We start from the raw sequence: 26,878 nt of genomic DNA, 5'->3' as shown, positions 1-26,878 counted from the left end.
CTTGATGCTGCCAGCTCATGGTGGTCCAGGCCCATGCCTGTGGGAATGGCTTCAGAAGGAGGTAAGCCTCTAGGCAGGGGCTGTTTTCCAAGAGAAAGGGCCTCCCTCAAATCCCTGCATTTCCGTTGGGACCCTTCACTGTGGACATGGAGTTGGACTGAAGGAGAGGAAGGCGAGAGCACTGCACCCCAGGGACATCTCAGCTGGGGAGCCTGTAGAAACCTGAGGCTGCCCTGGGGAGGACAGCTGCTTGGAGGTGGCTCAAGAGGCCTTGCTCTGGTTGGGGAGGCAGGATGGCAGCAGGCAGGTTGGCGGTTTCTAGAAGGGAGACAAGTCACTTGGAACGTGTGTGTAGCCAGTGTCCTGTGGCTGGCCCTGGGTGGGTCATGGGGAAAGCCTAGCCCCGCCTTGTGGTCCTCAGGCATCTGAAGCTCGCCTCACCAGACCTCTCTAAGGGATTGGAACTGGAGCATCCTCTGGCTAATGGGGGCGTGGAACGGGAGGGTATAGTCAGAAAACGATTTAGTGCTGGTGGGTGTTGTCTGTGGCCACATGCTCAGGAAAGGGTCTGCTCTGAGCTGGGCAGGATGTGACTCTCGCTGCCACCGCCCAGAACGTTTCCCTCCATCCCGCCCAGAACTCACTTCTCAGGTCAGGTAACTGTGGCCTTGGATTCCACAAGGGATGGGCAACCAGGTGACTTCACCCAAGCTAGGACTCGTGGGCCTGAGGTGTTCTGTATTGGTTTCCCTTTTGTGGAAATACGTCTCTGCAGACATGGCACAGCGTGTCAGGTGTCTCACGGCAGAAGCTGAGGCCTGGCTTTGAGATGAAGAGTGTGTTCCTATTTCAAGTCACTACTACTACATGTGGAGAGAGGCTGGTGCAGGTGGAATGCCTATGAAGGCTGCTTCCTTTGTAAAGGTGGCGGGGTGAAGCAGTGTAGCACAGAAGCAGGAAGATGATCTAGTCTGCTACTCTGAAACCTTCTAGGACACCTGTGGAGGTCAATTCGGTGCCTCGTGGTATGTACCTCCTTCTCCTGAATGGGCGGTTTTCTCACAATGGCACCTGACTCCTGCCTGCTTCTCAGTTTGTCCTCATTTTCCATTATTGGGAGCTGGAAGGGGAAGGACCCCAGGCAGCCTCCACTCCCATGACCCTTGTCATATGAGCCGCCCTGGGCCCGTGCTCATCTTCGGAAGCCAACCCTGGATGGGAAGTGGCAAAAATGCAGGGGACACACACCGACTTCTCAGACTTCTCTCTGAGGAGCAGAACTGCATGGTGGGAGGGATTCAGGGCCATCGGGATGGGGTGGCACACCTTAGCCCCCGTGAAGTGTCCACTCTGGGTGGTTCGGAGAGGCAGGTGCATGCTTGGTGGGGCTGTTCTGTGTTTGTCTAAGGGTTCTGTGTGCAGACCGATCTTCTCAGCCTTTGAGAGGTGTTGTGTGAGGTCAGGAAAGAATGACAGAACAGATGTGTGCTGAGCATCCCGAGAGGAAGGGTTGAGGAGGATGTGAGGCCCTTCGACTTTAGACAGTGGAGGTCCATCAAAGGCCTCACGGTGCCTGGAAGGACCTTGGAGAAGGCCCTTACCTGCCAGTGACCTTGCTGAGGGGCATGCTCAGAGGAGATGGCCTCTCAGGTCCAGGACGTGGGGACAGCCTGTGAGGACGAGGTGTCAGGGAGCTCCTCAGGGAGGCTGTCCAATTCCTGCTGCTGAGCTGAGCATTTCTTGGTAGACAGGGGCAGGGAAGTCAAGACCATGAACATCCCACCATGACATCTGCACAACACACAGCTTCCTCGGGTCAAATGCCCTCTCCCACTGAGGTGTGACCTCTGAGCCCCCAGAGAGCTTCCATCCATGTCGCCCATTCTCCTCTTCCATTCACCCCTTTCCTTTCTCTCCACAGCATCTCCACTGCTGGGCACGGATGTGGTCATGCACCCTGGGACCTCAGGCTCCTATCCTCCCCCCACTCCTGGCTCCCAACCACAGACAGCTTGGGAGCAGCACCTGCCACTGCCCATGGTCCCATTACTCCTGACTGGCAGCACCCTATTGCAGCCAGCTCACCCCATGACACCTCGGGTGACTCCTGCTGACCATGGCCCCATTGCCCCAGGGCTTGGCAACATCCCTGTCCCAGTCTGGTCAGGAGGGAGGTCAGCATTGCCCCACCAGTCTCAGGCCTTTGGGCGCCCTCAGGCCCCCCTCAATGGGAATGCTTCCAGGGCCCTCATGGGGAGTGCTTTGTGTCCTGCACCCCTTTGCATAGCAAGCCCTGTGGGGGACAGCGGGGTGGCTGCCCCAGCTATTGCAGCAGCTCAGGCTGGCAAGGGAGGCTTGGCCCCAGGCCTTCCTCCTCAAGCAGCACCGCCAGCTGCCCAGATGGCCTTCATCCTGCCCCCAGCGAGCTCTGGGTCGTGGCCACATGGCACCTCTGGGGCAGGCAGCCTGCATGCCTCCCAGCACACGGGCCCTCAGGAGGACGCCTCTCACCATAAGAGCGTCTATCAGAACTTCCGACGCTGGCAGCGCTTCAAGTCCCTGGCCCGCAGCCACCTGCCCCAGAGCCCCGATGCAGAAGCTCTCTCCTGCTTTCTCATGTAAGTGACCTCTCAGGCACTCATTAGCTCAGCTGGAGCCTTCGCATATACAGGACTTTGGCATGGACTCCCTGCTTAGGTTTCCAGGCATCCTTTCACCTCGAGAGAAGGCGGGTTGACAGCAATGCCCATGCTATGAGGAGGCACGTCTGCACTCAGATGTGTCCCACGTCCAGTCCATGACATCCCGTCCGTGCCTTAGCTCAGCTACCACCACCATGCAAGACCAGTTGTCTCACGTTATGCACTGCCATGATAACATGGAGTGCAGGAGAGCAGTCCGAGAGGGTCCTGCTCGGATGTGAGGAGCCAGAGTGTGAATGGGACCTGCTTCTCTGGTGCTACCTCATTTCAACATGGACCTGGGCCTCTGGCAGCCAGTGGGTATCACTTCAGATAAGGCTTAGGACATTCAGGCCCAGGACAGAACTTTCTGCATGCCCGGTCCTTGTTGTTCTGAAGAAGTCCAGTGTGAATGGGGAGGTGGTCGAGCTGTCCTAAGACAAGGGTGTATCCTAGAGCTGTGAGCCTGGCAGGAACATCCATCCTAGCCCCAAGGTCCCTCCGAAAAGGGGGACTAGGCCATCTAGTGCAGAGACCTGGGCAGAAGAATCCTTGGGCTTCTCAGACCTGTTAGCAGGTAGACTGGCGCCTGCCCTCCCGCATTGATGGGGCTGCATTTTATATGAGATGGCAACCCGCCCCCAGCCAGAGTGTCCCAGCTATAGCCAGGGAGTGGACAAGCATCCTCTGGTGAGTGGGAGGTGGTGGCACCAGGCACCAGGAAGGCTTGCCTTTGCTCTCCAGACACCCTCGTCTCCCCCTCTTGAGCCTGGGTTTGGCAGGGGTGGGGCCCATGGAGGCCTTGGAGCTGGGTGGGGTTGGGCAGTTGGGGGCTGGGCTGTACCAAGAGACTGACCCTGAGGGCTTAGAGCCCAGTGCTTCACACCCTGGCTCGCCTGAAGCCCACCATGAGGCTGGAGGAGGGCATGCGGCAGGCCATGCAGGAATGGCAGCACATGAGCACCGTTGAGAGGATGGTCTTTTATGAAATGGCAGCAAAGTGAGTCAGGGTCCTGGGCCATGGGCGACATGGTGGGGTGGGTGGTGGGTGATGGGCAGGCCCCAGGGCAGGATCTGGCTGAGGTGCTAGCAATCAGAGAGGATGCAAGAGGAGGCTGGCACCTGACACCTCCTGTTCCCTGAATCCCCAACCCCTATTGGCCTCCAGAATCCCCTCTGCCACCTGGAGAGCTTGGCTCTTCCAGCCTGCCTGTCCCAGGAGCTCTGGCCTACCGTGATGCTGATGTGGGGAGGCCTCAGGATGGCCTTGGGGAGCACGGCAGCCCAGGAGGGGGTCCCCTGAAGGCATGGGGTCTGTGCAGGTGTGAGGCCTCCACTCGGCAGCCTGGCACCCCTTCATGCTGGGTGCCTGGCCATCACTGACCTAGCATGTGGTAGGCCTCTCCTTATCAGCGGTGGCTGGAATGGGCAACCGGCCATCCTTGGGAAAGCCCATGGGTCTCTGGCCCTCCCTGTCATTTCTGCATGTGAATCTCCTAGTTTCCAAACAAAACCAAAGGAGCAGCTAGCTCTCAGTGGCAAGAGATGCCTCACCTCTAAGTGTAGGATCCCCACTCCAGCCTGTGCTGGGCCCTGTCTCATGCGTGCTTTCCCGCACTCTCACTCCCAGACCCAGGTTCTGGGTTTGGGCAAGGCTCTGTGGGGACACGTGCCTGACCAGGCCACTGGCCATCTCCATTGTTTGGGTCAGACAAGGTCCGTGGGCACATGAGCAGGGGCCCCCAATGCCCACCATGTGTCCCTAAGCCTGGTCCCAGAGATTGACCTGGGTCTCTGCTGGGCCATGCCCTCCAGCTCCAGGGCTGGTCAGGCAGGAGGAGGCCCAGATCTTGGACCTGCACCAGAGCAGCTCCCTGCTGCGACAGCACCTCACAGGTCCCTGACAGCCCCAAGGACACCCTCTCCTCACCCTCTGGGGCCTGCTGCCCTGGGTGGGCTCCAGAGCCCAGGTGGTTTTCTCACTGGGGCCTGTCCCTCAACACCCCCCAGGTTCATGCAATTTGAGGCAGAGGATGAGATCAGGATGGGGAACGTGTCCTGCACAACGTGGGCACAGGGCATGCCTCCTCCAGCTCCACCAAAGCTGGCTCCTCAGGAACCCACATCCCGCAAAAGGGGCACTCAGTCTGTGAATCGCCTTCCCCCTGGACGTCAAGGCACAGGTAAGAGAGGCCTAGGCATGGTCCCTGTTCCCAGATTGGTCCTTTTCCCTCAAGGGGGCATTGGTCTTTCAACACGGATAGCCCCCGAGGGGTCTCAGTCACCCCTTTCCCCTCTGGGGTGTGGACCTGGTCCATTTAGAACCTCATCACCCTCCTCCCCATCTAAGGGGCCCCTGTGAAATCTGCCTAACGAGTGTGCTGGTGGGGAGACCCTTGATCATTAGATGTTCCATACATTCTCACACCTGACTTTTACCTGTCCCTGACTTGAATCTGGCCTCCCACAAAACCTGAGGCTCTGGCTGCTCCTCCCCCTTCCCACAGGCATATCTATTGCCCCACAACAATGTCCTCCCCTGTGCCTGGTCAGGGTCAGCATCTGGACACTGGGTCCCCTCACTTGCCCTTCCTCCTGCTCTGCCTCAGCCTGTGCTCCAAGGAATCACGGCCCCAGGCTCCAGCACACCCACCCAAGGCCACGCAGAGCCTGGCAGCTGCTGGAGAACAAGGCCCCCAAGGAGATTCCCCCTGAGGCTCGCGGGGAGCATGGGGACATCCCGCAGGCACTGGTGGGTCCTGGCCCCTCAGCCGCAGGGGAGTCAGATATGGAATGTCGAGAGGATGGATATGAGCTGCCACAGGACGAGGACGGCTGCTTCCCAGACCCGGATCTCCTCAGCTACGTGGACAAGCTGTGTTCCCAGGAGGATTTTGACACCAAGGTGGGCTGGGCCTGGAGTCTGAGACTCCAGGATTCCAGGGAGAGATGCTCTCAGCACCCTAGGTCTGGCTTTGGCCCAGGATAATGGGATTTAGGCTCTGGTCCTTGACCCTGACATCTGTGTGTCTTCCTGTGTGTCTGAGTGTACTTTGGTGCATAGGATGTGTATATGTGGATTTGAAAGTTGTACATGTGTGTGTCTCTCTCTTTGTAGGCCTTTGTGTGTCTGTGTCAGTGCCTATGTGTGGGTGCTTTGGAGCCCATGTGTCTGCATGTGAACCTGCTTGTGAGTGTGTGTGTGTGTATATGTGAGAGGAGACAATACCTATGGGAGTTTGAAAGCTCCCCCTTTGTGAGGGGGGCTCTGGATTGGCCTCTGCTAGTCTCGTTCCCCCCAGGCCTTCCCGCCTCCCAGGGCACTCCTGCCAAGGCTGCTCACAGCCTCTTCCTTCCATTCCAGGTGGAGGCGGTCATTCACCCCCGATTCCTGGCAGAGTTGCTTTCCCCAGAACCAGAGCTGGATCTCTCGGGCCTGGCTGAGGAGCTGGAGCAGGAGGACGGACTCTCCCCTGAAGAGGTGGCCAGGGGAGGGACTGACACTAGTGAGACTGGGGGCAGGGGGAGAACCCAGGTGACCCTGGAAATCCAGGAGGAAAGGACCCAGGTCAGCCAGGGCCGGGGAGGGCCCTAGAGCAGGAGGCCCTGAAGGCTCTGTCCCTCCCTCCACGGACGGAGAGGCCCTGCACCCGGGAGCCTGCCCAGGTGGGAGCAGTGCATGAGGAATGGAAGGGGAGGAGGGGAGCCAGGGACAGGGCAAGGACCCTGCTGGGGAGAAGGTCCAGGAGGAAGGCAGGAGGGACACAGGCTCTGTCTGTGGATGTGAGTCCCATCTCACCTCTCCCTGCCCATAAGCCCCGGCTCTCCCTGGAGGGTACAGAGCTTTCACTGTCCACCTCTCTCCCACCAGCTAGTGCAGACACAAGTCCTGGCCTTGGAGGATGATGACAGGGTGTCAGTCACCCCCAGTCACAGGGCACCCCACCTGGACTCAAGACCTTCAGAGTCTGTGGCCCAACAAAATGCCCAGAGGAACAAGCAAGGCCCACAGCCCGGGGTCAGAGATGAAACCTGTACACCCCAGATGGATTTCCATGGCCATCTAAGGCACCACCAAACAGACAGGGGCCTGTTCAGGCACAAAGGCTCTGTTCCCACTCCAGGATATGAGGAGCCCCCTCAGGCTGGAAGAGCACAGCCATTTCCTCGCCAGGGCACCAAGCGCTCGGGCCCTCCATCAGGACCCAGGGCCAGCAAGGGTCTCAGGGAGGTCTCTCCTCTTAGTGGAGCCCCAGGGCTGGGTCACGGGTTCAGTGAGGATGAGGAGGAGCTCCCCAGCCTGGCCTTCCTCTTGGGCCTTCACCACAGCCTGCTGCCCTGGGGGCTGCCACAGAGCCCTGTCCCTGCCTCGGGTCTTGTCTGCACTGCAGGGCAGAGGGCCCTGCAAGCTTCCCAGGCCCCCGTGCCCCAGAGAATGGGCCTCATCTCAGGCCCCCTGGAAGCGGCCAAGTCTAGAAAGCGGGCTCAGTGTGGAGGCCTGGCTGCTGCTGAGGAGCTGGGGATGGAGAGTTGCTTTTGTGCCGTTGAGCCCTCTGGACACTCACCAGTCATGGGAATGGAGGCTGTAGGCATCCCTTACCTCTAGAGAGTTTCTCTCTGCCTCTCTGAATTGGCCAGATGACAGGCTGGGGTATTCTCCAATCATCCATTGTGTCCCGTATGGGTGGTTTAGCCAGAGAAGAAAAGGCTTGTCTGTCAGGACGGGACTTTCTGCTTCACTGCCTTGTGCGTGGAGAACATCCAATAGTCTCAGCTGGATTACTGTAGTGTACAATATGGTGGAAGCAGATGCCTCATAGTCCCAATGAGGATGAAGCAAAGGGAATGGGGAGTGGAATTTCATGGCCTATTAATGTCTTGGGTGGAGTATTTCATCTTGTCAAGCTCAGTGGTCCCACCCTCACCAGCCCACTGGCATCAACCCCCTGGTAGCTTTCAAGTGAGCAAAGCCTAGGACTTTCACTAGACCAGGCGTAGTGTTCCTGTTGTGGTGAAGAGGGTTAAGGATATACGGTTGTCTCTGGGAACTTCCATATGCCACAGGTGCAGCCCCCAAAAACGAAGAAACACAAACAAAATCCCTGAAAAGTCCTGAATTTATGTTAAGGTGCAGCGACTGTACATGAGGAATTCACTAATGTTATTCAATCCATAAAAAATGAAATAATGGGAGTTCCTGTTGTAGCTCGGCTGTAAGAATCCTGACTAGTGTCCATGGAGACATGGGTTTGATCTCTGGCATCGCTTAGTAGGTTTAGTTTCTGTCACTGCTGTCAGCTGTGGTGTAGGTGTCAGACACACCTCAGATCCTGCTTTGCTGTGGCTGTGGAATAGTGCAGCAGCTGCAGCTCTGATTTGACCCCTATCCAGAAACTTTCATATGCCACAACACAGCCTTAAAAGAAAAGAAAAAATTGGGAGTTCCCATCGTGGCTCAGCGGAAACTTATCTGACCAGCATCTGTAAGGATGCGGGCTTGATCCCTGGCCTCACGCAGTGGGTTGAGGATACTGCATTGGCTTGAGCTGTGGTGTAGATCACATAGCAGCTCAGATCTGGTGTTGCTGTGGCTGTAGCTCTGATTAGCCCCCTGGCCTATGAACCTCCATATGTTGAAGAGTGTGGCCATTAAAAGACCAAAAAAGACAAGACAAAATTGAATACAATAGAAATTGCAAAAATGAAAGTTGAACAGACCATAACCAAATAATATTTTAGGGAGATTCCATATGGCTCAGCAGATGAAGAATCTGATTGGTGTCCATGAGGATGCAGGTTCAATCCCTGGCCTCATTCAATGTGTTAAAGGATCCAGTGTTAACATGAGCTGTGATGTAAGTCACAGATGTGGCTTGGATCTGGCATTCTCTGATTTGACCCCTAGCCTGGATCTTCCATATGCTGCAGGTGTGGCCCTAAAATGACAACCAGTCAATCAATATAATAATCAAACCGTGGTTTAATGGACAATACATTCACAGAATCATAGAAATTACCAACATCCACAAGGTGGGGATTTGTTTCGTATTTGTTTCCAGTGAGCCGTGATGGGAACTCTGAGTATTGCATCTTGTCAAACTTCCTGATGCTAACCTCACCAGCCTACTGGCATCAACACCCAAATAGCTTTAGGAAGAGCAAGACCTAGGATTTTAAAAAGACCAGGAATAGATTTCCTGCTGTGGGGAAGAGGGTTAGGTATCCAGCATTGTTCCAAAGAACTTCCATATGCCACGAGTGTGGCCCAAAAAAAAAAAGGAAAAAAAACAAAACAAAAATAAAACCGAAAAAAGACTAAGATTAACATTAAGGTGCTTGGACTGTAAATGAGGAATTACACTAATGTTCTTCAAGCCATAAAAGGAATGACATAGACAGTGTTCCTGTCACAGCTCTGAGGTAATGAACCCAACTTCTATCCATGAGGACATGGGTACAATCCCTGGCCTTGCTCAGTGGGTTAAGGATCCGGTGTTGCCATGAGCTGTGGTGTAGGTGTCATGTAGGTTTGATCCTACATTGCTGTAGCTGTGGCATCGGCCAGCAGATGGAGCTCCAATTCCACCCCTAGCCTGGGAACTTCCATATGTTGAGAGTACACCCCCCCAAAAAAAAAGAAAAAGAAAAAGAATGAAAGAGAAATTAATAGAAATTTCATTCAATAGAATCAGCTGTAGCTCACATTTGACCCTTAGCCAGGGAATCTATATGCTGTAGGTGGAGCCTAACTTGACAAAAAATAAATAAATAAAATCAATAGTGGTTTAATGGATGATACACTCACAGAATCAGAGAAATGGCCACTGTCCACAGGGTGGGTAAAGGAGGTTCCTAATTCCAGCGGCAGTATGACTGGAGCTTGTCTGAAACAGAGGCAGGTGCTGGGCAACCTTTGCATATGATATACACCAAGGGGAAGCCTGCCCATTGACAACAGGGAAAGGCTCAACTCCAAAACCCTCAACATGGGACCAGAGCATTGGCTGAAGGAACACACTTGACAGAGGCTGTGGGCCGCCTAGTCTGGGTTCTTCTCCTTACCAAATCATGGTATGTTTCTGTAAGAACAAGGCAAGGAGTAACCCTTTTCTAAATCACAGACATCATATCTTAACGATACAGCTCTTACAATTGTGCAGCCAATGTGCTTTGTTTGAAGGGCATTTTTAAGTGGTGGGTATGGAGCAGTGTGTTCCAGAGAGGATTTGGGCCATCTGGCTCACAGGTGACCTCTTGCCACACAGGCCAAGTGACGCATCTGTAACCAGGGTGATTTCCCAGGCACTGCCTGCCTTCCTCAGATGGCAGGGATGCAAAGGGCTTGAAAGGGGGCACAGAGCACAGAGCCATCCCCTACGGTCCCCTGACCGCCTCTGCCTGGGGGGGAGCAGCTTCCTGCTGTCACAGAAGCTATTGCTAGCACACCAGTCATTGGAGGAGTTCTGGATCCCCAACATTTTCCTACTCAGCAGCAGGCAGGAGAGAGCAAGGATGGTCCACGGATGTAGCTAAGGGTCCTTTTTTTAGGGGAACTTGCTCATTTTCAAGAGGTGCAGGTACAGCATATGGCAGTTCTGAGGCTCGGGGTCAAATCAGAGCTGCAGCTGCAGGCCACAGCCACAGCCACAGCAATGACAGTTCTAAGTCTTATCTGTGACCTACACCACAGCTCACAGCAACACTGGATCCTTAACTTAGTGAGCGATGCCAGGGATCAATCATGAACGCTCATGGATACTAGTCAGGTTCATTTCCGCTGCACTACAACGGGAGCACCTAGAGGAGAGTTTTTAAAGAAACAGCTAAAATGAGGTCACTAAGGTGGCCCCTAATACAATATGACTGGTGCCCCTATAAAAAGGGGAAATTTAGACCCAGAAACACACAGAGGGATGCTGATGTGAGGGCACAGGCAGAAGATGGGCATCTAGAAGCCAAGGAGAGAGGCCTCAGGGCAAACCAACCATGCGCATATCTTGATCTCAACAGTTACTTGATACATTCTTGTTGTTTAAGCCCCATTGCCCGTGGGATTGGTGATGGCAGCTGGAGCTGACTGATGTACTCTCTCTGAAGGCCTGTACACTCCCACCACAGGATGGAGCCTGCAAGTGAAGACACCCTCTCTGTCCCCAGCTGGGCTCCACCAGCATCCTCACCCCTGCCTTCCTCCTGAGACAGCTTCTCTGCCAGGGCCTGTTTCCTTGTCCAGGGAGTCAGACAGTGGACCTCAATGGAAGAGGTACGGATGGAGGTCAGGAGGGGCCATAGGGCCCCAAGGCAGGAGCAGGAGGAGTCTTTCATTTGTTTATTTGGGATTGCAGGCTTGGTTTGTGGGGTGGCCACTGTTGGACGGAAATGCCAAGATGGGGCCATGGAAAGCTGATGGAGCTGGTGGGGGAGGGGCCGCAGTTTCCAGAGAAGAGACTGGACTCTGAGGCAGAGACAGGAGCACAGGAGCTGGGCGGGTCAGCACCAGGCCTGCCACGGGACCCGGAGCACAAACAGCAGCAGGGTCCAGGTCTCTGAAGGCACAAAGGCTGTGCCAGGCCCAGGCGAGCCAGCAGCCTGCAGAGACTGGGATGGAACCTGGGTGTGAGGAGGAGGGGCCATGGGCTCAGGGAGGGGTGTGCACTTCTGGATCTCGTCAATCCAATGGGAGAAGTAGCTGACATTGGTGAAGATGCTGGGGTAGGTGGGATGTCGGCAGTCCAAGCCCCAGCTGGCCAGCCCCACCAGAACCCATGAACTGAGGAGGTCACAAACGAGGGGCCCCCCGGAATCACCCTAGGAAAGAGAGGGGAGTTACTGTGAGCAACTGAGTTAGGTCAGAGGAGTCTCTGCCATCTACGGTCACTCAGGTGGACTTCTGGGAAGGTCCAAACACCAGCATCCCACAGCAGACCAGCCTGTTTAAGCCATGCAGGGAGGCAATGGCATCATGTTTTAGGAGGCCCCTGATTGACCTCAGGACAATCACAGGTTTCAATCTATGATCATATGGACCCCTGTGCCCAGAGACAGCCTGGATATCCCTGACAAGGCACTGTCCAAGGAAGAGAAGGGACAGCTACACCCACAGTGCCCAAGAGAGTTGGTCTGGGAGTGGAGCCTGGCCAGCTCAAGCCCCTGCAGACCTCAGCTCTTGCAAGCCCTGGGCTGCACCAGCACACCCCTTACCTGGACCCTCTTCATTTTTCATTCATTTAGTCATTTGGTTTACTTTCAACACCTTGGTTGAGCAATTTCAGAAGATGCCCATACCCTGGCCTGGCGGAGGCAACCTGTATTGCTCAGGGAGTCGGTGGGGGTTAGAAAGAAATCTGCTGGGACTTACTAGAGTTCATGCTCTCAGGGCAGGGCCATCTGGCTGGAAATCTCCTCATGTCATCAGCCAAAGGGAGGGTCTGGTCCTTGTGGCTGGGGATAGAGGGGCAGGGGCCATAGTCACGCTTGCTGCTCCTCCACTTACCCATCCAACATGTGCAGCAAGCAGCCAGGAAGCCTCTGCCCTGGGCACAGGGTCTCCTCCTTTGTGGTGCTTTTGTAAATAAGCCAACCAGCCTGCCATTGGCAGATGTGACATGTGGAAACAAGCCATGGAAGGGTCAGGACAGGAAGGGAAGGGCACTTCATCAAGTGGAGGTGAAAGGCTACTCTTCTTGCACTAGGAAACACAAGGTAGTGTTTCCAAGCGGGAAACAACTGAACTTTCTGAAGCAGGAGCACTGGGAGGAGTAGGTGCAGACCAGGGAAGGAGGGGTATGCCAGGTGGGTGGGAGGAAGAGCAGTGACATGTGGGGAGTGAGGAAAGTATATGGGACGAGGGGTCTCAGGGCCTATGGCAGAGGGTAGGATTTGATCCCCATGGAGAACTGTCTAGGTCATGTCTAGTGCCTGGATCAGTCCAGTGCTGTGTGGAGAATGAACCAGCTGGGAGGCAGCTACAGGAGAGATTACTGATGGAGAGGGGCCAGGTGGTAAGAACAGTCAGATTTGGAACAATAGTTTGAAGCTGCCTATAGGACCTGTCAAATCTGAGCCTTTCTGTCATTAACCATGGGGGGAAGTGCAGAGGGATAGAAACAGGCTGAGCATGGAGCCCTGGGGCCCCAGCATTTAGAGGTGGGAGGGGAGGGGACCAGGCATAGAGCAGAGCATCTGGTGAGTGCCTGGGCCCAGGAAACAGGAGGGAGACTTGCTTAAGTGCCAAGTGAGAGGAGGACTCAGATCCACAGGCGGTTCTGGTGAGACAAGCTATTGGGGATGGTGGCCTTGAGGTTTTGGATAGCAAGCTGGGGACACTCCTAGGTGGAGTGGGTTAGATTCAGGACTGTTGGGAGGAGTCTTTGGGGGAAGGGAGGTAAAGAAACTGAGCAGTAGATGGTGCGCATGGAAGGGGCGTCAGAGGACATGGAGCAGGAGAGACTCTGGGCATGGCAGGGATGGAACTTGAGGCTGAGGAGAGAGGGAAGACGCTGGGATAGATGGTGTGTAGGGTTTTCAGGACGAATGACTCTAGTCTGATTGGCTGCTTTGGGGTTCTCAGTGAAACAAGCAAGATCTCCAGCTGAGAGGGCGGGGTGGGGGAAGAGGCAGGTTGAAGGGGAGCGAAGGGTACATGGTGTGGCTGGCCAAAAACACCCCTCAGAGATGCCCATCCTCATCCCTGGAACCTGTGGCTATTAGCTCATGTGGCAAAGGGGACTCTGCAGCAGTGATGGAGTTGAGGATCTTGAGCTAAGAAGGTTTTCCTGGATTCTCTGGGTGGTCCAATGTAATCAAGATCCTCATAAGGAAAGAGAGACGCAGGAGGTCAGAGTCAGAGCAGAAGATGTGACGTAAGCAGAGGCAGAGGTGTTGCACTTTGAGGACGGAAATGCTGTGAGCCAAGGAATGAGGGTGGCCTCTAAAAAGCTGGGAAAACCAAGAAAACATTCTCCCCTAGGAAAGCCTCCTGAAGGAACCCACCTGGCCAACACCTTGATGTTAGACTTTTGACCTCCAGAAATATAAGATAAATTTCCGTGGGTTTAGCCATTCACTTGGAGGGGATTTGTAGCTCCAAGTAAGGCAGCTCCAAGTAAGGCACCTTCTTGGGAACGTGCCATCATTACTTCAGCCCTTCCCCTCTGTGGTCCCCACCTGGGGTGGCCTCAGCCCTCTGCACGGTGGACCCCCTCCCAGCTGTGTGAGGCCAGTGGAAGGCCTTTCTCTGTTCACTGCAGCCCTCAGGGATTCACACAGGGGACCCATGCAGTTGCGGAAATGATGATGGATTCTGAGTCAGGCTCCAATAGCCTCCTGACTCCTGGGGAGCTCTCAGAAGGCAGGAGAGAGCCTCCTCTGGGACCATCTGTTCTACTGCATCCACTTTTCTAGGGCAGATGTCGGTACAGCCCTCATAGCCTCAGGGGGCGCCCCTTGAGAAGTGGTGATGCGACTAAACGAATAAATTTCCTCCAAGGTTAACTGCACTACCTGACTTTTCATTATTGTTTCTATATTCTTTAAGGTGGACTCTGGAGGTCTTTAAAAAATTAAGAGATGTTCCCATTGTGGTTCAGCAGGTTAAGAGCCTGACTAGTACAAATGAGGATGCAGGTTCAATCCCTGGCCTTGCCTAGTGGGTTAAGGATCTGGCATTGCCACAAGCTGTGACATAGGTCCTAGAAGTGGTTCAGATCTGGCATTGCTGTGGCTGTGGCAAGGGCTGGAAACTGCAGCTTCCATTCAACCCCTAGCCTGGGAACTTCCATATGCTCCAGGTAGAGTAGGAATAAAAGAAAGGAAGGAAAAGGAAGGAAGAAAGAAAGGAAGGGAAGAAGGGAGAAACCCCAAATCTAAGGTATCACATGAAACGTGAGCTACAGTTTGCACTACTGTAGATACAAAGCAAACCTTGCGTGTGCACTCTTGCATGTGTATGCATGTGCATGCATGCATGTGTGTGTGTGTGTGTGTGTGTGTGTGTGTGTGTGTGTGTGTGTGTGTGTGTGTGTGTGTGTCTGTGTCTGTGTTGGGTAGGGCCGGAGCAGTGAATTCCACCTTCAGCAAGAGGTTGGGTCTAAGCCAGGTACAATCCAGAGAGAGGGAGGCAAACCAGGTCAGGAGACTGGAAGCCAAAACTTGTTAAGTACCTACTGAATGCCAGGCACAGTGCTGCATTTCTATAGGAACCTTCTTCAGTGGAGGCCATGAGCAATTCCATTTCATGGGTGAGGAGACTTAGCTAAGGCCACAATCCCAGTCAATGGAACCAGGTCTGTCTTGCCCCACAGTCTGAGCATTGAGTGCCTTGGCAGGCTTTCTCTCCTCAGACCTGTTTCTGGACCCCCTGTGCAGAGGGAGGGGCCCTTGTGGGGAGAGGTGGGAGCCCCAGGTTGGAGGGTGGGGTCCAGAGCAGGTGACATGGCAGAAGATGAATCTAGGTGGAATCTCTCAGTCAGGCGGTGGTAGGTGAAAGGGGAGGCAGGAGGGGGGTCATTTGCTGGGACTCCCGAGTGTCCAGCTCAGGAGAGAAACCAGCGGAAGAGTGGGGTTGAGGGGCACTACGAATATCCAGCAGGTGAGCAGACACAAGGCTCTGGCCTTGAGCTCCATTGGCATAATTCCTGCAGGAGAAGGGAGGTGGACAAGGCTGTAAGGGATGTCCATGGTGACAGCTGGATGTGGACTGGGCAGGGTGGGGGCTGAACACTTGTTCCACTTCTGGGTGGAGCTGGCTCTGTGAGGAGGCCAGACCAGGCCAGGCAGCTACAAATCTATACCACTGTTTAAGAACTGGGAACCAAGAAATATGGGTCTGCCTTCTACCAGCAGCTCACTGGCCTGCCATGAAGATATCTATCCATGTGGCCTTCTCATGGGCTAGGCTAAAGTCACAATCCCAGTCATCTTGTCCCTCCTGTGTGCATCTCCTGGGGTGCCAAGGCATAGTGCCACAAACTGGGTAACTATAAAAACAATGCAAATGTATCCTCTCACGGTTCTGGAAGCTGGAAGTCTGAAAGCAAGTGTCTCTGTGTCTAGCCCTCTTCACATAAGTCATTGGTACAGGGCCCACTTGAAATTTACAATGGTCACATCTCAAGATTCTTAACTAATCACAGCTGCAAAGACTTATTTCCAAAGAAGGTCACATTCTGAGATTCCAAATGGATACGAATTTAGGGGACACTATCCAACCCCCTACACCACCCTTTCAACAATCCCATGAAGGAGGCCTCAGACTCCTACACCATGAATAAGACACAGGCTCAGATGGTGAAAAGACCACCCAAGGGCAGAGCAGTGCCTCTAACTCCAGAACCCTCACCCTCTGCCCTCCACTCCACAATGCCATCTGTGTAAGAGCTTGGCAGCCAATGCCAGCTCAGGGTGCTGGGCCCTGAGGGGATGTGGTGAAGGCCTGGAGGCCAGGTGAAGCTTGGAGTCAGAAAACGCAGGCCCTCCTTATTTTCCGGGAGTGCTTTCCCTCTTTGGGTCTGTTTGCCCACTTCTAAAATAGGACACTATAGAGAGTGGATAGACATCTTCACAATTCAACAGTACACTCATGTCTGGAATGTACATAATAGACACATGTACCAAGAGCCCCTAAAGAAAAAGACACAGGGGGAAAAAATGGAAGGTAAATTAGGAAGAAGATATTCAACGGCAATAAACCTACGGAAGTATATTTCATCCGTCATCAGGAAAATGCAAACCACAATAAATCATCACCATTAGGAAGGATGGAAAGTGCCAAGTGTTGGTGAGCTTGTAAACTCTCAGCCACTGCTGGAATGTGTGGAACTGGTGCAACCCCTCCGGAGATGTTTGGTAACATCTGCCAAAGCTGAACATGCAGATAGTTTTTAATCTAACAGTTCTCCTCAGGGGCTTCTGTGAAATCAAATAGAAAACCTCTGGAAGTGAAATGAAATGAAAAACTTGGAAGCTACAAAAATATCCATCGAGAGCAGAACTGCCCATCGAATTCAATTCACACGATAGTGTCTTGCAGGGCAATGAGGCTGAACAAACTATACCTACGTGTGACAGTGTGGATGGACCTCACAAACATAATGTTAAGACGTGAAAATCTGACAACTGGAAATAAGTTCTACTTATGGAAAATTCAGAATCTAATATAAAGTGTTAAGGTGAAGATGAGAGTTTCCATTGAGTGTTGGTGACAAGAAGAGGAGAGGAGTGTTGGCCACCTGGGGTGTAGCACTGTGAAAGTTCATCCAACTACACACGTAGGGAAAGAGTATGAATGCCTTCTTCTGTATGTATATTTCAATAAGGGTTTTAAAATATGCCTCGAAAATAGATGCTGCTGGAGTGTCCTGCCAGTAGTAGTTGTCCTCCTGTGCAATGGGCTGAGGAAGGGGCTAGCCTGGGGGACACTACCAAGAGATAGAGCCTGGGAACATAGGTAGAGGGACGAAACAGAAGGTACCAGGGGTCTCCACAAAGAGAGTGGAGGCAACACAGCCTCCCACCATGGAAACTGAGGCCCTGAGAACAGGCCAGGGAAGAAGGGAAATGACCTCACTTACATGGCAGATGGCCTTTCCTGTAGAGAAGTCCCCAACACACAGCATCTCCTCATACACGGAGAAGTTCTTGCTGAGCCTGTGTCCATATACCAGATTACAGAACTGGTTCTCAATGAGGCCCACCTTAGCCTCCTGGAGATGGAAGGGTGTGGGCAGAGGCACTGTGAGGATAAGAAGGAAGTCAGTGAAGTTTGCTAGAGCTTAGCTACAGGCTCTTCTGCCTTACTGCTCACCACCACCCCTGCATCATAGGGTTTTCTCAGCAAAGCTGAGCTTTCAGCTCTCTATCAGTCTTCTACCTATGCCTAATAAGGCCTCCCCTGTTTCTCAAACTTTTCCAAACTCATCCTATTCCCACCACCTCTCTCATAGCAATAGACCACACCACTCGTAGTCCATAAAGAAAAAAGGCAAATCCTACCAATGCATGCCAATCACTGATGCTTAGCAACCATTCACCAACCCACCTACCCTCTCACAAACCATCCTTTCCACTTCCATTTGTCAGTCATTACCTTTCCTTCTCTCCACTAATTCCTCCGTCCATCATCTACCCATCTTGTCTCATGCCCCATTCATCCACTCACCCTTCCATCTATCTGCTGGCCTATCCATCTTTGGATCTATCTCCCCATTCTCCCTCCATCAATCAATATATCCACTCTCTCCATCCCTCTTCCCACCCACTCAACCATCTTCCCTCCATGCACTCATCTTCCCTCCTATCCATCCTCCATCCATCCTCTCATTCAATCACTCATTTATTCATCTGTCTTCAGGTTAGCTATTGTTTAGACACTAGTGATAGAGGGGAACATTTTTAGTTGGGGAAACAGGGTAAGTGAAGTAAATAAGTAGGATTATTTAGCTCTGAGAAGTGTGGTAAGGAAATACAACAGGGAAATGTGACATTATGCATTGCCTGTTTTAGGTTTCACATCAAGGAAAACTCTTCAGAGGAGGAGCTGAGTTGTATATCAAAGAAATGAGTCACCCAGATTAGCAGGGAGAGCCTGTGAGGCTGGGAAAACAGCCAAGGTAAAGGTCCTGAGGTGGGGACAGCCTCAGGATATTCAAGGCAGGAAGGGGCCTGGTGGCTGGGATGGCGTGGGTGAGGGTGCAGTAGGAGCTGAGCAGAGAGGAATGGGGGCCAACATTGCACAGGGCCTGAGAGCCAAGGTAGGACATTTGGACAGTTTTCTAAGCATAAATGAGAAGGCACTGAGGATAAAGAGCAGGGAACTGGCACAACACCTGCTTCAAAGCAAACACTCAGGCAGTTGTGTGGAGACTAAAGTAGGGCACACAGGGTGGGAGCTAGCAGACCAGTCTGGAGGTCCATGCAAGAACGGGTGGTCTACAGGACCAGGGTGGAGGCATTGCCACCTACCCCGCTGCCAGGCCCTGGGGCATAGGCTGGGATATTAAAACAAGAAAGACAGAGTCCCTGTCCTCAAGGAAGAACCAGACTGTGTGTGTGTGTGTGTGTGTGTGTGTGTGTGTGTGTGTGTGTGTGTGTGTGTGTGTGACAATGCTGGGGACCTGGTTATCTGACCTGTGGTTGGGGATTGTTACTGATACACTATTGAGAAGGGCCAGCAATGCTGGCACATCCCACCCAGTGAAGACAGGGTCTGATCAAAATCTGACCTCCTATCCTGAGAAACACCTACCAAATTACAACCTTACAAATAATTGCAAATACACATTCTTTTCCCCCTAACTATGCCACATAAGCTTGTGCCCAACCATAAACACTCTTTCCTTTAATAAACACTCTTACTCATGAGTTTTTGCCTGCATTTCTTCCCTTTCAATCTTAGAAAAACACAAACTTTTTCTGTGTTACTCATTTCACCTAATAAACCCACAAAGTAGACAGTTGACCTGGGTTGGGAGAAGTGCAAAGTGAGGTTCAAAGAGTGAAACACTCTTAAGTTGTAGTCATTCTAACTTGACCTTGGAGGCTCACAGGTCAGAAGTCATAAATATGTTTTCTTTCCATTTTTCCTAAGTGCCTCCAATGGGAAATCTTGGTTCCTCAGTGGCCTAGAAGGGGCCAGGCCCCAAGCAGGACTTCTGAGTTGAATCAAGTCATCTTAGATCTATAGTTGATTAAGGCCTTGAAATCAAGAAGCTGACAGATTCCAAGAACCTGAATTCTTAACATCCAACAGTCAAAGATTCCCAGATTTTCAGAGCTTTGCACTTAGGGAACACTGAATTTTAGAATCACACACTTTCAGAACTAGAGCCAGAATGGTCCAGTCCTCTGGAAATGAGGCACAGTAGACCAAGGTCCAGCGGTTGTTTTGCCTGGGCACCCATACTTCCCTCCTCCCCTCCTCTGTCCTCCTTCCCTTCTTCCTCCTCCTCGCTTCCCCCTTATCTGCCCTCCCACCCCAGCCCCTCCCCTACCCCCTCATTTTCCTCGTTGAGCATCCCCCAGCCAGTTATCCAGCAGGATGCATTATTAAGCAGCTGCAAGCCAGGGGCTGGGAGGCAGGCAGGGATGATGTAGGAAGTGAAGTTCACAGGAAAGAGCAGCTGCAACATGGCTATGTCACTTCCGAAGGGATGAAGCTTCTCAAAGTCTGGGTGCATGACAATCCGACTCACGGACATCTCCAGGGTGTGCTGAGTGTGTTCAAACAGCTGCGTGCTTCCTAACAGGACCCGGTAGTTCTCTGGAGCATGGGATTTTCTGGAGGAGGAAGAGCATGCTGTCACCATCATCCCTGAGTGTGGGCTAGGTCTCTTCCCCTGCATATTCATCTAACTGCTGACATCCACCTGGACCCCTGCACCCCCCCATGATGCCAGCCTTGGTCTCTGCATTCCTAAAGTTCAGGAGCACTTCTTTCTTGAGACTGATATTCTACTTACAACCTCAGACATATGGTTTCTCCACCATATCCAAGAATCAGAGGAGCATTGAATCCTTGTGCTGGAAAGGTCTTTGGTGGGCTCATCAAATGAAGGCCCTTGGAGTGTTTACAGGAGATGTTCTGGATTGATCCCAGCTCTACTTTTACCTTCCCAAGGCTCCTACAACCCACCTTATGGCCCCACAATTTTCCTGATCCCTCCCTCCTTTAACCACCTTCCTGCCAAATAGCTGTTTCTCCACTCAGTTAGAAGCACTTGCCAAAGATCTGTAAGGTAAAGGAGCAACTGAGTGTAGGAAAGAGAACCTTGCATTTGCCCTGAACACAGCTGCTCCCACAGAGTAGGTGCTGATCAGATTCTGAGCTCCCAAAGCTCCAGCTCCCAGACCTGGGCTGTGATGTTCCAAGTCCCTGGGGATGCCTCCTCATCTGTTCACAAGCTGGGCACTGAGCAGACCCAGGAGCGCCAGGTGTGTCAGACTCCTGAGCAGCCACATCACTCTCCCAGGGTGCCCCATCTCCCACCCGCACAGCCTGGCACCACATCTCCCACATGCACACTAGTGACCATGATTCCTCCTGGGCACACAGTTTTGCAAGAGTAAAAAGTAGAGCCATTCAGCTGCTCGCCAGACATGAGGTCCCATGTCCCTGCCTAGACTCAGAAACCTGGAAATGTGGGGACCTTGAGAAACAGTGATCTGAGATTGGTCCACACTGCATGGCAGCCAGAATGGACACTGCTACTCTTCTGGGGCACATCTGTGTTGGGAGACAGGCCCAGGGGCTGAGGGCAGAGTCTGGGGAGGGTCTGGGAAAGGGAGCCAGGAGGACAGTCCAGGTAGAAGGTACACAGGTCAAAGGCAGGAATGACATGGACCTGTGGGCCACAGACAGCCCCAGAGGAAAGCCCAGAGGAGCCGGGGTGGGACACCCTCACTCCTCATCCCCACCATCTCCTCCCCTGCCAGTGCCTCTGCTGGCACCCTAGGAAAGAGGACTCACTTGAGAAAGCAGTGGGCAGCAGAAACCAGCCAGCGGGAGTTGATGAGGACAGCTCCACAGACATGCAAGCCCTGGTACATCAGGCTGGCCTGCCATGGCCACTGGCCAGCCACCACATCCTGACCACCAGAGATCCGCCACATCACCTTGGGTTTCCCGCATGCTGTGGAGACTCCCCTGCCACCTACAATAGAGACATGGGTGAGACCCCAAATGCCACTACGAGGGAGGCCCCCTCCACTTCACAGATGAGAAAACCAAGGGCAAGTGTCCAGTGGCCTGGCCAAAATGACACGGCTGCCTGGACTCTGCCTTTACCAGCTGCCACTGAGAATTTGACAGCAGAGCACAATGGAGCAGGCTTTCTGAGCATGAAGGCCCAGGGCTGTGGTGAGATGCCAAGGGTGACCAAAGGTGGCAACAGCTCATGGCAGCATATCCGCTGAGCTGGACATCACTGAGGCAGTCTGCCAAAGGCTGGCCATGTGCCAGGCCTTATTTCCCTGAACTAACACACCACAACAACTCATGGTCTCCGAAGTTGCCAACAATATACACTCAAATCATAGCTTCTAAGGGCCGGTGCCCCTCCACTTTGCCCCAGTATCTTAGAGAAGCAGATCTGCAGGCAGGAGTCTGGGGTGATGTGTGACCATGGAACTTAGCAGGACCCCATGAGGCCTCCCCTAATAGACCCCCACCCATGTCCTCTGCCTGCCTTTTGTCTGTAGAAAACTTTAGTCACAGAGTACATTTACCTGGAGAAGTGGAAAGTGCAGAAAGAAAGGAAAATAGTCAAGCAAAGCAAAATAATATTTTAACGATTAAACAGAGTAAGAATATTTAGCTCCTCCTCAAGGACTATAGATAATATTCTGAGCCATGTCCTTGGAAATGTTTTGCAGATACTGAAACCCCACCAGGTGGAAGAAGTTACCTATATGCTGCACACAAGCACATAGACCCAAACAAGGTGGAACCAGAAGGTGGATGAGGTTGACTCCCAAGTACCTCACCACCCACCAATCCGAAGAAAGTCTACAAGCTGATCAAGCCCTGCTCTTTGAACCTCACTCAGCCCTCGAGGTGGGGGCACACAGCCTTGAGGCTGTTACCCCACTGTGGCCCCCTCTGCCTGGCAAAGCAATTAAGCTGTTCTTTTCTACTTCACCCACAACTCTGTCTCTGAGATTCAATTCAGGGCATGTCCACAGAGACTGAGCTTCAGCATCAACCTGGGGAAAGTCACTCCCTGCCTCTGACTCAGGATTCTCCATTTATAAATAAGAGGGGTGGGCGTTCCCTGGTGGTCTAGTGGTTAGAACTTGGTGCTTTCACCACTATGGCCAGGGTTCAATGCCTGGTCCAGGAACTGGGAATCCCACATTAAGCCGCGGCCAGCAGCGGAAAAAATAAATTAATTGATTAAAAAACACTCTATGCAGTGGCCAAAAAATTAAATAAATAAGAGGGAGTGGGCTAATGAAGACAGCCATGGTTCTAGGACCCACACCTGAGGGCAGGGGTGAGGCCAGGGCCCCTAGAGCAGGCATCCTGCTCTAGGGCCTGGGCCCCAGGGACTCAGGGCTCCTCACTCAGCAGTCCTGGGCTTTCCTCCACCCAGCCTCAGGCCGGACCCTGCCAGTGCCCACTTGCACAGCCCCACAAGGGTCCTGGGGCAGTTTCCATCCCAGAGGCCCCTCAGTAGGGGTCCTGTGACCCACCTGTGTTAAGGTGGTCTCTGGGCTGCCTGGTTAGGTGGACCTGACCGGCAACAAAAGAAGAGGTTCAGTGACCCTGGGCACCAAGCCCTGGTCACAGTCAAGCCCCCTCAGGCCCTGAAGGCCCACCTTCTCAACCCCACACAGAGGCCCCCACGCACCTGTGGCTGCCCAGGCCAATGGCTGTGCTTCCGGAGTCAGAGGCCCACCCTCCACCGCTCGCACGGCTGCAGGAGCTGGGCCGGGGTCGGCACAGGACCCTCGCAGGTTTAGGGTGGTGGTGGGCGACCATGGCGGCAGCAGCACCAGCTGCAGCCAGAGGAGGGCGGCAGGCTGGCCTCCTACTTGTCGAAGCCTCGCCTCTGAGACCATTGTCAGTGTTGTGGACCTGGGCCTGAACCGGGCCTGACTCAGCCCTGGGCCTGGACCCTGCCCCCGCCCCGGCCAAGGCTTTGACCCCGCCCCCAGCACGCCTTGACCCCGCCCCAACCCAGCCTTGATCCCACGTGACCTTCCTATTAACTTTTTTTTTTGTCTTTTCGCCATTTCTAGGGCCGCTCCCGTGGCATATGGAGGTTCCCAGGCTAGGGGTCCAATTGGACCTGTAGCCGCTGGCCTACACCAGAGCCACAGCAACGCGGGATCCGAGCCGCATCTGCCACTTACACCACGGCTCAAGCGACACCGGGTCCTTAACCCACTGAGCAAGGCCAAGGATGGAACCCGCAGCCTCATGATTCCCAGTCGGATTCATTAACCACTGAGCCACACCAGGAACTCCCCTATTAAATTTTAAAATAACTCCACTGAAAAATTATTTCTATACCATGAAGTTCCCGTATCACAAGCGACGTTTCAATGATTTCCAGTACATTTTTCTTCACTCATTTGTTTATGTTTGTATTTAAATCAATCTTCTATTTTGGGAGAGTTTTAGATGTATGAGTAAGTTGCAAAATAATACAAAGACTTTGCGTATCCCCCTACCCAATTTCCCCTCTTGTTAAGATCTTATATTGTTACGGCACATTTGTCACAACTAGTGAGCCAATATTGATACATTCATATTAACTCAATCCGGAGTTCCCATCGTGGCGCAGTGGTTGACGAATCCGACTAGAACCATGAGGTTGCGGGTTCAGTCCCTGCCCTTGCTCAGTGGGTTAACGATCCAGCGTTGCTGTGAGCTGTGGTGTAGGTCGCAGAGGCGGCTCAGATCCCGCGTTGCTGTGGCTCTGGTGTAGGCCAGTGGCTACAGCTCCGATTCAATCCCTAGCCTGGAAACCTCCATATGCGGCGGGAGTGGCCCAAGAAATAGCAACAACAACAACAAGAACAAAAGACAAAAAAAAAAAAATTTAACTCAATCCATTAGCTCTCTTTTTTCAGTTTTTTTTTTAAAGTTTAAGGCATAGAGCTTAATGATTTCACTTACATACAATCATAAAATGATCATCACAATAAATTTAGTGAACATCTATCACTCATATAGATACAAAATTAAAGAAATAGAAAAAAAATCACTCATAAATTGTTGAGTGCCTCTTCAGGCAATCTATGAATTGGTTTTCAGAGTCAAACACCAAGGTTTGACTTGATGTTTCCTTTCACTTCTTTATCCATCAACCCAATTTTTTGTCCCTCAACCCACTCTGCTTCCTATCTGGCTCTTAACTTACTTCAACAGAGGCTAGACTTTCTGAACAAAATTCACAATTTATCATCTGATAAACACTTCTGTAGTAATGGTGCCATGGAACAAAGTATTTGAAATTAGGATCGTCTCAGCAGATCCAATATGTGCATAGCTGTAGGTATATAATTCCTAATGAAGAAGTCCTTGTGCTCCAACCAATATCCAGCAGGACCAGCCTAATATTCCTTTGTTCTGGAGAGCCCCAGTGCGTCAAAAACGTGGTTGTGCAGCCCACAGGTCCAAGACCAGAAATTATTATTGTTAAATATTTAACTTTTTCCCTGTAAATAATTTAATATTTTAAACTAATAATACCTTCTCATGGATCACAATCCAATTGTGCAAAATGGAATATGCAGTGTTGAGTCATGCGTCCTCCCACCTCTTCCCCCTGTCCACCCAGTCCTCTTTCCCACAGGGAACTCGTGTTTACTTAAATCCTTCCATAGATGTGTTATGCAAAGAATTTAGAATGCAATATATCTGCATTTTTTAAAATGCAGGGTTTTCTCTGATTAAAACTTAATATATTTTCAATACATTTGCAGATGTTTACAATGACTCTCTTCTTACATTAACGAGATTCCTTTCTAGATGGGAGTAGACTTCCAGAACAAGAATTTCTACACCCCTTAAAATCAAAAGTTTTGGAAAGAATAAGATGGTCAGGTGTATTTAATTAAAATAGTAAGTACCCAAATGAATTAGAACTTCAGGTAAACAATATGTTGTGTTTTAGTATAATCATTTCCCATTCAATATTTTGGACATAGTTTTACTGAACATTTTTTCATTTTTATCTGAAATTTATTATTAAACTTAGATCTCGTACTTTATCTGGCAACTCTTCAAAAAAAAGTATAGCACAGTAAACTAAATTGTTAATTACTCATTGTAAGAATCCTTAACTGGATTAAAGATTCTTGAATGTGCCACTTGGCTCCAATAGAAGACACCCTAGTTGCACACACACACACACACACACACACACACACACACACACCTTCGCCTCTTTTGATGATATGGGATTTGGAAGAGCTATCATTCAGCACTGGGTTTATGTGTCAAAATGAAAGAATATTTGTGTTTCATAGAAGAAGATTGGTAGGAAATTGGTCAAGGGAGATGAGAGGTGAAGACTTCAGAGGATTGCAAGCAAATCTCTTGAATTTCAAGCTTTACTGTCTGCTAAATGTTTCTTGCTCCTTGCAAAAAAAAAAAAAAAAAAGTTGCATGCAAAATGGTGGCTATTGAAGAAAGGCATTGAATTTTGAAGCCAGGCCCAGGTTCTTTCCTCTTCTTTCTAACAGTTGTGTAGGAAAGGCATTTCTAAACTCCTGACCAATTTACTTGTGATTTCTAATGGTTTTTTTTTTCTAACTCTAAATTTGAAAATGGTATATGTTTGGTACTTTCAGAGAGTGTTTTCTTGGCCACTTGAAGGGAGTGACTTACACAGTGTTCATCCATTTTAATATTTCCAAGGCATTTAGTGGTCTGCAGTACAGAACTGTCTTCTTACAGCTTCTCTCTCTCTCTCTCTCTCTCTCTCTCTCCCTCCCTCTCTCTTCTTTTAGGGCTGCAACCTAAGCATATGGAAGTTCCCAGGCTAAGGGTTGAATCATTGGAGCTGCAGATGCTGGCCCATGCCACAGGCACAGCAAAACAATGCTGGATCTAAGCCACATCTGCGATCTACACCATAGCTTGGGGCAACACTGGATCCTTAACCCACTGAGAGAGGCCAGGGATTGAACCCAAGTCTTCGTGGATACTAGTCAGGTTCGTAACTTCTGAGCCACAATGAGAACTGCAACACTTCTCTCTTTCATTCTCTTTGGTAACTATTCTGTGTACTCTACCTTGACCTTAGCTGAGAAGATGAGGTGAGAGCAATTCAAGGCAAATCATGGTGAACTTTAAAAAAAAAAACTAAGTGTTGAAAAAATACACAGTTTGGAGACATTTCTCATGACTTGAGCATTTATCATGGAAAACTTTAAATTATTAACCAATAGCTTCATATTAGGGGAATAGTGTGGCAAGATAATGTACCCTGGCACTCCAGAAAGGCAGGTTTCCTTGTTGCTTCCTCCTCTTGTCTAGTCAGTCAGTAGTTAATAAACGATTCTCACTCATGGCTCTGACACAGAATTTCAATGAGTCTTCTCTGGACTACTGACATAAAAACCTGCAAAAACTTGTGAAAAATTATCCAGTTCCAATTCTACAATCACTTTTGTGCTATATCAAAATCCTAGACCACAAATATAATCAAATTAGTCCAGATGTAACTTGGGGAGACAGACAACAGAAG

The 26,878-nt window shown here is 51.5% G+C and overlaps 1 protein-coding gene across 1 annotated transcript; it reads right to left on the bottom strand.

The window, feature by feature from the left end:
* Positions 1-11,171: 11,171 nt before the first annotated feature.
* On the bottom strand, positions 11,172-23,237 carry LOC146396315 (putative serine protease 47). Its single transcript, XM_084995470.1, has 5 exons — positions 23,027-23,237; positions 21,145-21,328; positions 19,680-19,955; positions 17,252-17,414; positions 11,172-11,489 (listed from the first exon to the last, which is right to left on the bottom strand). The coding sequence occupies exons 1-5, from the start codon at positions 23,235-23,237 to the stop codon at positions 11,172-11,174; spliced, it is 1,152 nt and encodes a 383-aa protein (XP_084851596.1).
* Positions 23,238-26,878: the final 3,641 nt, after the last annotated feature.

The sequence above is a fragment of the Sus scrofa genome, chromosome 14 (genome assembly GCF_054392235.1).
Source record: "Sus scrofa isolate SSC_HxYL_T2T_F1_AM1 chromosome 14, Sscrofa_HxYL_maternal_Yorkshire_Landrace_v2.0, whole genome shotgun sequence".
In the NCBI taxonomy this organism is placed as follows: domain Eukaryota; kingdom Metazoa; phylum Chordata; class Mammalia; order Artiodactyla; family Suidae; genus Sus; species Sus scrofa.
The sequence above is the reverse complement of the archived record's forward strand: the minus strand, read 5'-3'. Positions and strand labels throughout refer to the sequence as shown.